The sequence below is a fragment of the Pyrus communis genome, chromosome 7 (assembly GCF_041283825.1).
Source record: "Pyrus communis isolate YQ-2024b chromosome 7, ASM4128382v1, whole genome shotgun sequence".
NCBI classification, from domain to species: Eukaryota; Viridiplantae; Streptophyta; class Magnoliopsida; order Rosales; family Rosaceae; genus Pyrus; species Pyrus communis.
In genome coordinates, this window is record NC_142571.1 from 10165025 (window position 1) to 10177631 (window position 12607).

A 12607-nucleotide genomic window follows, 5' to 3' on the forward strand; every position below is an offset into this window, starting at 1 on the left:
TGAAATCTCATCAAATCTAATGGTGAAGGGTTAATAGACTAATTTCAAAATATGCGAGGGATTAGTTTACCAAAAAAACAGCTGATGATCAATTTCAAAATGGAAAAAAATAATTCAAAGAGTCAAATGACAGTTTACTCATTTTCAAAATAAATAAACAACTTACCCGACACACCCAAAATACAGCGTATTTCATATACAATGATATTTTACATAGTTAAAACAAGTTAAGTGACATAATGCGTTCTAAATTGGTGTTAAACTCGTAGTTCACAGAGCCGGACACAAACCGACAGAAATGTTTTCAATAGGAGTAGATCGCATCACGTGGATCTAAAAAACTCTTGTGACGATTGGCACGTGGCCACATATATACCAAACCAAACTTTGACACACTCGTAAAAACATTCAAACATCTTTGGTGCGCTGCCTTCATCTTTTTGCTGCTCTGCTTTGAGTCTGCTGCAAGATCCATGATTTGGCTCAATGGAGACTCCGATCCACTCCCTCCCCAGAAATCATTGGGGTTTAACCTGTAAGTTAATGACTCTTTAAACCCAGAATTTTAGTGTTATTAAATATTAATTCAGTCCTCTCTGAATCGCTTTTTTATTTTTTTTGTTAATTTCCAACTATTCAATCCTACACACCAGAGAAAAGTCAATTTCAGATTTCAATTGGATTGCTAGAACCCTGATTTTGTTTTTCTTGATTTTATTGGCCGTTATTAATTTTGTTTCAGATGGTAAATGGTAGTAAATTTCAGAATTTTGAAGTTTTTCAGTGGCTGAATGCTGTGGTTCTTCAATTTTACTGAATTTTGTCGGCTGAAGAAAATTTGGGGAAGTGGGTTTTTGATTGGATAGAGTGAGGTTGATTTGGAGGGTTTTAGGGTGTGGTTTAGATGGCGAGTTCTCCATTTGAGGTGGAGGATACAGACGAGGATTTCTTTGACAGATTGGTTAATGATGACATTGACTTTACTGAATCTGTGCATAAACCGGTAGAGAAGAAAGAGTTTGTCGATGACAAAGCTTTTTCGAAATTGAGTATTTCAGAAGCAGGTCCCGTGGGAGTAGTAGACACGGGCGGCAATGCTAGTCTTGGGGTTAATGGTGAATTGGGTCATGAAGATGGGGCTGTGGTGGAACAGTTAGGTGTCAGTCAGGTCCCTGCAGTTGTTAAAGAAAGTGAGTCGATGAAACCTGATTCTAGAAATGAGGCCAGTGCATTGGATAATATAGCCGATAATAGAAAGGGGGTTAGTCTATTGGATGATAGAGTCGACATTAGAAATGCAGCTGGTGCATGGGATGATATGGCTGATAATAGAAATGAGGCTAGTGCATTGGAGGATAAAGCGGGTAATACAAATGAGGCTGAGGCATTGGAAGATAAAGGGAAGGTAGGTTCAGTGACTGGGACGGTGAATACAAGTTTGGCATCAGTGGGATCAGGAGTGAAAGTAGCTCAATGGAGTTCGTTTAACTTGGATTTGAATCCTTCTGGTGAATTTGGAGATGTTTCAGGGGACCCATTTGCAAATTTGGGTGATCCAGACAAACTGTGGGCCGAGTCTAATGTCACTGACAGTGCTTTGGAGAACTCAGTTCCTGATTTAGGTGTTTCTAGTTACGGGCAGCACCAAGAAGGTCAGCGCTATGGGGTTGTTGAGGGACAAAATTTAGATGGGCAGGACTTGAATACGAGCTTGGCATCAGGTGTGAAAGAAGTTCAATGGACTTCATTTAACTCAGGTTTCGATCCTTCTGGTGACTTTGGAGATTTCTCCGGAGACCCATTTGCAAATTTGGGTAATACAGATCAATCCTGGGCCACGTCTAATGTCACTGATGGTGCCTTGGAGAGCTCAGTTGCTGGTGTTTCTAGTTATGGGCAGCAACAAGGAGGTCAACACTATGGGGCTGTTAAGGAACAAAGTACAGATGGGCAGGAGTTAAATAGTAGCCAGAATTGGGATAACCTTTATCCGGGATGGAGATATGATCCAAATACTAGGCAATGGTATCAGTTGGAGGGCTATGATGTGAATGCAAATACAAGTGCAGATTTGAACATTAATGCAAATGTTCAGGAAAAGGTAAATGTGAATTCTCAAACTGCAGACAATGTTTTTTCAGACCAGAAAGCAGATGTTTATTATTTACAGCAACAAGCGCAGTCTGTTTCTCAAAGTGCGGCTCTGGGATCTGAAACTAGCGCTGTTTCTGGCTGGAACCAACATTCTAACGGGAGCACAGTCTACCCTGCACATATGATTTTTGATCCACAATACCCCGGGTGGTACTATGACACAATAACCCAAGAATGGAAGCAGTTGGAGTCTTCAACTCCAGCTTTTGACCAGTCAACAAGTGTGGAGTATAATCAGCAATATCACAATTTAAACGTGGAGAATCATGGTTCAGATGTTGCAAACTCGGATGGCTCTATGAACACCTACAATCAGCAAAATGCGAGCATGTGGGATAATCAGAAAGTTTCTGCAAGTGACACTATTAGTGTTACTGAGACACAGCAGTACGCGACCCAGTATTTCTCAACTGGGCATGTAACCAATTCTGTGAATCAACAAATAGCGTTCAATCCTTCTGGATCCGTTGCTCTTAATCAACCGGCAAGTCATGGCTACGATTTAAGTAGTGGGGTTCAAGGGTTTGAAAGCTTTAATCCTGCTGGAAACTTATCTCATCATCATCATCAAGCTAAGGAGCCAAACCAAGTGACACGCTTCTCACCTGCTAACTTTGATAGTCACAAGCCAGTACAATTTTTACAGCAACCAATCGAAAGGGAAGCTCAGTTTTCTCATGAAGCAAGTGCAGGGAGGTCATCTGCAGGACATCCTCCACATGCTTTAGTTACATTTGGATTTGGTGGGAAACTTATAACCATGAAAGATAATAGCAATATATATGGAAGCCAGGTCAAGCCTTACCTTCTGATTTCAATTTCCCGTGACACATACCTACTTATATATACATACATGTTTCTACTCAAATGTCTGGTGTTGGCATAGGCCTTAATTTCGTTTTCTTTTCTATTTGTTATTTGAAGGACTCTGTAGGAGGTTTGATTAATGTTCTCAATCTGATGGAAGTTGTTGTCGTGGACAAAACTGATGTTGCAAGCTTTGGAAATGATGGTTGTGCTTATTTCCATGCATTGTGCCAACAGTCATACCCTGGCCCTTTGGTTGGGGGGAGTGTTGGAAGTAGGGAAGTAAACAAATGGATAGACGACAATATTGCAAACTGTGTAACTGCTTCTATGGATGTCAGAAAAAGGGACCATTCGAGGTTGCTTTTCTCTTTACTAAAAATAGGATGCCAATATTATGGAAAACTTCGATCTCCCTTTGGCACTGATGTAGCATTGAAGGTACTTTAATTTGTGGTTCGTAAATGACTGTTTATATATGACCTGTTTGGATGTTTCATCACATTTTATTTGCGTGATTATCATTCTCAATTTGAGTCATAAATATTGGAAATTTGGCAAATTTGTGAATTTCTAGTTTTTATTCTATGATATTAATTATGCTGGTTATACATCTTCCTTGATGGGGCATGCTCAATTGATGGATTTTCTCATTAGAAGTGTTGTATTTAGTGATAATTGTCACTTAAGTTTCATGCGACAACATTAATAGTATGCCAATTATGGTTAAATAATCATAGGAGAGTACAAGAGCGTCTGCAATGGGAGCCCGTGTAGGGACTCCACCACCAACTTCAAGGACTCATTTAGGGATTTTAAGGGAATATTTGGGTCATAAAGGAATATTGTCTGCAATGAGAGGTCCTTATAGTATAATCCCTAAATGTAGGGACTAAATTATAAGAAAATCATTCTTCTTTTTGTTGGAGTATTGTGGCCATTGATAAAACCAAAAAGCTCTCTACCGTTGGAAAAGAAAAACCAAAGAGATGGCTTGCGTGTATACTGACAGCTTGCTTGTATATTTGGTTGTTATCTTGCTGTATTACCCTCTCCATCCTAACATTAGTGAAATTGGTGATTTACGATTTATTTTGCTTTTTCTTTTGGGGTGTGAGCTTTCTGTAGAACAAACTGTATCTATTTCAACCCTAAATCCTCTGCATTTCAATGATTCTTTTGAAGATTGAAAATGAAGAACTTTTTTTATTTGTTCAAGAGGGTTCACCAGTTCTCATGTGATATGATTATTAACCACTTCTGTAAAAATATAATTAGGAATCTGATAGTCCGGAGTCTGCCGTTGCCAAGCTTTTTGCCTCTGCTAAGGGAAGCAATGAGTATGGTGCTCTTATGTTACAGAACTTGCCTTCTGAAGCACAAAGTCAAGTATGTCATACTCTAACTCTCTCTTTCTCTCTCTACACATAAATTTTCAATGCCTTCCATAATGAATGTGTTTTTTCTTTAGGCGACTGCTCTTGAGGTACAAAATCTTCTTGTCTCTGGTAGGAAGAAAGAAGCTTTACAATGTTCACAGAATGGTCAATTGTGGGGTCCAGCACTTGTCATTGCATCACAGCTTGGTGAACAGGTTCTTGCAATCAAATCATCTCTCAGTTTTATTTATATTGGGCGATCCCTTTTATATAATAAAAACATACTAAGAAAGCTTGTCCGATCTAATTTAGAATTTGTTTTTTATAGTAATGTTAACTGGTTTTGTTTCGATGTTGCATGCAGTTTTATAGCGATACTGTGAAACTTATGGCACTAAACCAGTTAGCAGCAGGATCACCATTGCGGACTTTGTGCTTATTAATTGCTAGGCAGCCTGCAGACGTGTTTTCCAATGCCACTACAGATAGCAGCCTACATAATTCTATGAATGTATCCCAAGATTCACAACAGCGCACACAGGTGATTTACAGTTATTTGGTGCAGACAAAATGGGTTATTCATGTAGGCATAGACCTGGGTTTTTGTTGTAAACTCTGACCTGTGTGTTTTCTATCTTCGTTTAAATTCATTTATTTTTTTGTTATGCAACTGAATAGGAAACTGAAGTGAAAACCTTGCCTTTGTGTTGAATAGTCATGACCATTGAAGTTCCTTGTGTGCTTTTGCCTAAATTTTGACTATTCCTTACCACAGATTGGAGCCAATTCCATGTTGGATGAATGGGAAGAGAATTTAGCCATCTTAACTGCTAACAGAACAAAAGATGATGAGCTTGTTATCATCCATCTTGGAGATTGCCTATGGAAAGAAAGGGGACAGGTATATGTTGTGTGTTTCTTGGATCGAGTTCCTTCTTATTTTTATACATACGAAACTTGTTATATTATTTGGTTTTGTCCTGACTGAAAGCATTCTGCAGAACACTCCTGCACACATATGTTATTTGGTTGCAGAAGCCAATTTTGAGGCATATTCAGACAGTGCTAGACTGTGTCTTATTGGTGCAGATCACTTGAAATATCCACGAACATACGCCAGTCCTGAGGCTATCCAGGTGATCCACATTATTTTTATTTTTATTTTTTGTTATATGTTTTTGTATTGAACTTTGAATTAAATTAGGAGCTTTGTAGACTTAATGATGCAGAAACCAATTGTCAATCTATGCAGGAATTTCTTGCACTTGTAATTGACATGTAATGAGTTTATATTATACTGATTTCTGGATCCCCTAAAATTTTTGCTCTTTAAATTGTATATGGAGCATGTATCACCGTTGAAAGAAGAAAATAACTGTATTTCGTCATTGTTATTATTATTATTATTATTGTTTTTGTCGTTGCTGCTGTTATTTTTATTGTTGCTTTTATTATTTTTATTATTATTAATTTTTGTTTTACTACTTTAGCCGAGTTTAACTGAGCCAAACTTTATATTGACAGAGGACAGAATTATACGAATACTCAAGGGTTCTTGGAAATTCTCAGTTTCTCCTGCTACCTTTTCAGCCGTATAAGCTTGTTTATGCCCACATGTTGGCAGAAGTTGGAAAAGTTGCAGATGCTTTGAAGTAAGTATAACTGTTGTTCATCTAGACCCTTTTTATTCTTAAGGGTGAAATTTGAAAGTGGTCGCTTTTTTAAAAAAAAATTATTTGCCTCTAGCTTATTACACAATATGTTTGGTCAGATACTGTCAAGCAATTTTAAAGTCTTTGAAATATGGTCGAGCACCTGAAGTGGACACATGGAGACAGTTAGTGTCATCGCTAGAGGAACGGATAAGAGCCCATCAGCAGGTTTTTCTCCAAAATCCAGTTTTTTTCCTCTTTTTTTTTTTTTTTTTTTTCTTTTTTTTTTTTCTATATGTTTTCTTACATAAAACATTTTGTACAGGGTGGTTACAGTACAAATTCAGCTCCGACCAAACTGATGGGTAAATTGCTCACATTATTTGATAATACTGCTCATCGTGTTGTTGGCGGCCTGCCTCCACCTGCACCCTCAACATCACAAGTCATTGCCCAATGTAATGAGCATGCTCAACAACCAGGAGGCTCAAGTCTATCCAATAATCAATCAACAATGGCTATGCCTTCGTTTATGCCAGGCCCAAGTCCACCCAATAGTCAATCAACAATGGCTGTGTCTTCGTTTACGCCAGGCCCAAGTGTGCCCAACAGTCAATCAACAATGGCCGTGTCTTCGTTTGTACCAGGGCCAAGTGTACTTAATAGTCAATCAACAATGGCCGTGTCTTCGTTTATACCAGAACCAAGTGTACCCAATACTCAATCAACAATGGCTATGTCTCCGTTAATGCCTTCAGCATCGATGGAGCCAATAAGCGAATGGACTGCCAAGAACAATCAACTAAATGTGCCCAATAGAAGCATATCGGAACCAGACTTTGGGAGAAGCCCAAGTAAGGTACGTGTTTATTTTTTCTGGCACTAGTCTTATTTTATTAGACCTTGTTTCTCATTATATAAATCACTTGAGTTTGTCAAGAATTCACAAGTAAATGGGAGGTTTCGATGTGCAAGCAAAAAGGAAAATGAATAATCCACTGAACTTCACAGTGTACAATGTGTGCTACAGTATTGGAGAAGTGATAGAGTAAACCACTGTTATATTAATGTATTCCATATTTTGAAAATGTTCACGGTAAAATTCACATCAAAGCAACAACTTGTAGATCGTGCAAATTGTTCATATTCGTTATAGTTCATGTGTAGCAAGTTCCAATCTTCCCAATTTGGTAACATTTCACCTCAATACTAACAAACACTTGATTTCCGTAGTTGAACTGTGTTGTACTGGTGGAAATAAATTTTACAGCCATTATTTTGTGTTCAATCAGGTTGATTCATCCAAGAAAGTGGAATCTTCTAAACCGCAAGAAAATGCATCAACATCTACCGGGTCATCTCGTTTTGGTTTTGGCATATTTCAGAAGACTCTGGGATTTGTGAAAAGATCCCGACAGGTACTTAAACATTCCTTTTACTATGTTTGAATGATGGGATTTTCTTGGAGATATATTCTCAGTTTAACCTCACAAGTTGTCCTGTTTTTTGTTGCTCTGAAGGCTAAATTGGGTGAAAAGAATAAATTTTACTATGATGAGAAACTTAAGCAATGGGTTGAAGAAGGTGTTGAACCTCCAGCCAAGGAAGCAGCCTTGCCACCTCCACCACCGATTGCAGCCTTCCCGAATAGAATGCAAGATTACAATATAAATGATGCACTGGAAACCAAAAGTTTCCCTGCAGTTAATGGGTCACAAATCCCAAGCCTGATGTCCCCTGAACCGAGTTCTGGAATACCACTCATTCCACCCAGTTCCAACCAGTTCTCTGCACGTGGACGTACGGGCGTTCGCTCAAGGTAGACTCCTGGATTCTCTTTCTGTCTTTCCCCATTGCTCTTCTTTGTACTTATTTTTTAAGTGCAGATTAGTCACTTAATCTAAGTTGTGTTCAAATTTCCTTAGGTATGTTGATACATTCAACAAAGGCGGCGGGACGCCAGCAAACCTATTTCAGTCACCATCTCTTCCATCTGCTAAACCTTGGGGTGGTCCCAAACCCAAGATTTTCGTCCCTGCTCCAGTAACTTCCTATGAAGAGACAGTTCAAACAAAGGGAGAAAGCACACATGAACCTACGGTGACCAACAACAATCCCCCAAAATCATTTGAGAGTGCATTTTCCACTCCACAAACGTCAACATCGTCTTCAATGACTATGCAGCGGTTTCCCAGTATGGATAACATTGTACAAAAGAGAGCCGGAGATATGGGAAATGGTAATAGCTATGAGCCCCATGAATCCCGCCGTGTAGCATCGTGGAGTGGAAGCCTTAATCATGCTAGCAATCCTTCTACGAGGAATGAAATAAAACCTCTAGGACAATCTCTTGGTCTTTCTCCACCATCACGCATACACAGCGGTGCACCACCACCGATGCAGTTTCCAAGTAGTGGTGGCAGTTTTGGAGACGACCTTCAAGAAGTTGCACTCTGAGGTGTAGGGAATAGTTGTAAATCTATAGAGCGTTGCGTTATAGTGGGGGGCGTTGCCACCGGATCCTTGTGCAAGTTTGGTGATGACGCAGACGGGAGTTCAGGTTTTTGGTGAAGTCCCTTTGCCCCCATTAGAGGAAGTTACACATATACCTGAAACCAGCAATCAGTTTGCGTTGAGGAAACACAAAGCAAGCAGCCGTTGTACCAATTTTCGAAGGGAATGTCTCGTAGCGTAACGTAATTGCATATATTAGATATACCATTACTCCCCTTGATGGATGTTATTCAGAATTTTGCCAAATCAATAATCTTTGCAGGTGAGAACCTACATTGTTAATTTTTATTTTTTATTTTCGTTCAAAAAAAAAGTCGTATTTGTGGATGCAAATTTCTTCCTCTTTGATCTTGGACAAAATTGCACCTACAAAACAAATAACACCTTAGGTCAAGACCAACAGCCTTACGCGCTCACGATGAATTTTTTTTTTGGGGGGAGGGGGGGGGGGTGGCGGCTTACCTCCAATGCAAAAGTTAGAATTTAGAGAGAAAAGTGTTTTGAGAGTTTTGGAGAATTTTAGCGAGTGTGGAATCTTCTTTTGGTGAAAATGGAAGCCTATTTATAGGGATAGGCCGGTCCTCTTTGGAGAAAGAGTGGCCAGCCATTAGGTGAGTTTTTGGGTTTAATTTTGGTTTAATTAGCCAATTTTAATAGGTATTAATTGGATAATTAAACATAAGGGGAATTTTTGGTGGTTATAGAATATTTAGAATAAATAGATAATTAGGTTATGTAATAATTAGCTAATTGATTTAGCTAAAAAAGAGAAATGAGGTAAAAGATATATGGGGTGAAATAAATTTTAGGGATTACCTTGTACAAGGATTTGATGAGATGAATTTTTGAATTGTTACATTTTTTGGGCATTTCTGACTTGGTTGAGGATGATTGTCTGCTACTCGCCCATAGAAACCCTGATATGCTTCAACGGTATTTTTGTCTTCTTAATCCAAAAATCCATGTGCCGCTTTATGAATATTTTGGCTCCACAAATGCCCCTACACCTGTTGGGCTACTCGTAGGAAAAGGGCAACAGGTGTAAAGACCTTCTTGCTTTAGGAAACGTAGGATTGTTTCCTATTTTGATGTTGATTCTGTCTTTAATAGGAAGTTAGATCCTTCTAGGAAAGGGAAATAAATTTCTCTCAAAGCCTATTTAAGTCCACCTTAAGTGGGTTATTAAATCAACTTTGGAGAGTGATTTATTCTACCCTACAAAAGAGAGAGAGAGAGAGAGAGAGAGAGAGAGAGAGAGCTTAGAGGATATTTGTTCCCCTTCCTCTAGCAATCTTCTATATCTTGCCCGTGCAAAGGATCGTCTTTCATTGCTTTCTTGTTTTCTCCACGCCGCACCGAGGTAAGAAAAAATTAATTTTCCTTGTCTTCTCTTTGGATAGTGTTGTCGCGGGGCAACCGTTGGGGTGGTGCGGCACGTCGGCTGGCAGGGACCAGGAGTTGGCTTGGCATGGGCTGAGAAGGTGTTGTGGTAGGGATAACTGCTTGGGCTGCTCGGCTTGGCTAGAGCCAAGGGCAGCTTGCGCGGCTGTGGTCGCGGATTAAGGCGCTAAGGTGTAATGTTAAGCGAGTCGCAGGGCTCATGTCTTCTGGCTTCTTGGACCTGACGGGGGCCAGGCCTACGATTGAAAGAGATGAGGAGGTCGAGGGCCTCATGGGCTGCTGGAACACTGGGCATGCAGGTCTTCTGCTTGTTGGTCTGAGAGAAAAAATGATACTTAGTTCTTTTCGCAAGGAGAAATGTGGGTTGCTCTCTCGAGAGAAGGTAAAAAAGATAGAGGCGGAAGAGATATTCCCCGTCTGCTCAAGAGATGCTGGTTAAGAAAAAACCGAAAACTTCCTCACCTGCTCGTGAGGGTCCACCTGTTGTCGAGAAGCCTGTGATTGACATGACTTCTTCCAATAGGAAGAAAAATGAGGCTGTTAAATCTGAGCCTGTGGCGCCTGCTATGTCTAGAATGGCTAATTCGATTGTTGATAATATTGCTCAGTGTGGATGTCTTGTTATGCTTTCAGTGCTGAAGTCTATGCCAAGACGTCCATTGGGAGTTAAGTCCGGTTCTTATTCGGAAAGGCTTGTTATTATGAAGAACGATAAGGTGGACTTTGCTGCTAAAGTGGCGCTAAGGCCCACTCCCTCTGCTGTTGAAACTGATTCACCTGTTAGGAAAGAGACTGCTCGTGTGGGCAGCTATGAGAAATCCACTAAGCCTGCTTCTAGGGAAACTGTTGAGATCTGTGTGCTCTTGAAACCAGATCTGCTTGAAGACATGGACGCTTGTACCAAGTTTGTTAATGGCGTTAGAAAGGTTTGTTTGCCCAAGTTCCTTTGTGAAGCATACGACCCAATATAGAAGGACTACTTTGCTTGCTATGATGCATATATATGCATATATAGCAAGGCTCAGATTCAAGATCTTGAGTTTACAGTTTCTGAGCTTCATTTCACTGCTTATGCAAAGGATGAAGGGTTGATTGTTGCTTATCATCAAGTGATCCACTTTAAGAGAATCATCGATATGCTTGAACCCTAAGTGTTGGAACTTCGAGGTGTACTAAAGATCAACGAAAGTTTGAAGAAGGAAGTGGATGAGCTACAACGCATCCGTGTTGGTCTGCTCAAGGAGAATGAGCAGCTGAAGGGTGAGAATGGTGGGTTCGAGCTTTCGAGACCTTCTTTATTTCTTTGGAAGACTTGCTTGTTTTTACTTTCGAGGCTTCCATTGGTGAAGTAGTTGAAGAAGTTGGTGCCCAGGCTAGGGCAGCCGAGGGTGAAGCACTGAATGATGCCGCTGCTAAGGGCGTCACTACTACTGAAGGTGTGGTGACCGAGTAGTCGTGGAATGTCCAAGCTGCTGGAGTGTAGTCTTCTAGGTAGCCTTTAGGATTTTCTTTGTTTTTCCTTGTAGTTCTTGTTTTTCTTGAACTCCTTTGGCCTTTTTCAAGTTGTTTATAAACATTCTTCCTTCGCTTTCTTCATCTTTGCTTCTTTTGTTCATGCCCTAACCTTTAGACTTTATAGACCAATGGCAGGTGTGCTACTTTTCTATAAGCAGACAAGCTCATGTAGTCTATGCAACCGTAGGTGTTGGTATAGAACTTTGCAAAGTTGTTAGCCATAGAGTTGGCAGCCGGATGCCTTACTTACAGAAGCAGGCAAATTCGCGTAACCACTAGGTTATTAACCTTGCCTTTCTCCAATTCCGTAGGTTGCGTAGCAAGTATCATAACACTTTAGGACTTGGTGTAAGTTGTTCCGCACTTGGCAGAGGTGAAGCTTATCGACTACGTAGCATGTCAGCAGTGGATAAACCTTCATATATGCATGCTAGCTTGTTTAACCTTTCATAAGAATGTACGGTTGTATAAGTCTAGCATGGCTTTACTGCTCAAAGGGCAAGCCGTAGGCAGTCTTTTGGAAACCATAGGCTACCTTAGTGCACTCGGTAGCAGCTTTAGGGTTCCAGGGCAGCTGTTCATCGGATGTACTGCGTAATGTGCCCTCTCCATCTCTAGGGCCCAATTCCCTACAGATTAGGCCAAGAGACCCAAAATCCTTCAGTTAGCTAAGCCTTGAAAAAGATCGTTGTGGCTACTTCTAGGAATCCCGGCGCAAGCCATCATGCATCTAGTTATACTAGGGCAGCCAAGCTCATCCACATCTGGATATTTGAAGTGTAGAGTTTATCCTCCTGTCTTGGAGAGCTAACCCATGTGGGTGTTGGGGAATTGGTTTACCCTCTCGCACTAGAGAGCATAGTTGGTCCCTCGAGGGGTGCAATTCCTGCAATGAGTCCCTAAGAAGGGCGCGGTTTTCTTTTGAAGTGCAAAAGTGACCAATTGTTGTAAGCATGCAGCCGAGCCAAGTTATGATTACTTCTGAATTCCTCATTAAAAAACGAGTGAAATGAACGAGAACTTAGTTGTAAGGTAGGAACTGCATAACAACTGGATAGTCCTCGGCTTGTGAAGTGGTCCCCATCGAGCTGCTTGAGTCTTCGGGTTTTGATGTAGTGGGAGGTCACACATGGTATTTCCTCAAATTGTAAGTGTTCCACTACTTTTAGATCTTTTTGTCGTTTC

At 40.4% G+C, this 12607-nt stretch overlaps 1 protein-coding gene across 1 annotated transcript; it reads left to right on the forward strand.

The window, feature by feature from the left end:
* Positions 1-398: 398 nt before the first annotated feature.
* LOC137734665 (protein transport protein SEC16B homolog) lies at positions 399-8839 on the forward strand. The gene is made up of 14 exons (XM_068473924.2): positions 399-535; positions 743-2947; positions 3079-3402; positions 4240-4350; positions 4433-4555; positions 4705-4881; positions 5116-5241; positions 5342-5476; positions 5865-5992; positions 6112-6220; positions 6318-6851; positions 7285-7410; positions 7513-7811; positions 7918-8839. The coding sequence occupies exons 2-14, from the start codon at positions 905-907 to the stop codon at positions 8447-8449; spliced, it is 4767 nt and encodes a 1588-aa protein (XP_068330025.2). The 5' UTR covers positions 399-535; positions 743-904; the 3' UTR covers positions 8450-8839.
* Positions 8840-12607: the final 3768 nt, after the last annotated feature.

Bases quoted from the DNA above. Each gene is read 5' to 3' on its own strand.
- LOC137734665 (XM_068473924.2), top strand. From the start codon at position 905: ATGGCGAGTTCTCCATTTGAGGTGGAGGATACAGACGAGGATTTCTTT. The intron at 5,993-6,111 runs GTAAGTATAACT...ATGTTTGGTCAG, and splicing joins AAAGTTGCAGATGCTTTGAA to ATACTGTCAAGCAATTTTAA. The intron at 6,221-6,317 runs GTTTTTCTCCAA...CATTTTGTACAG, and splicing joins GGATAAGAGCCCATCAGCAG to GGTGGTTACAGTACAAATTC.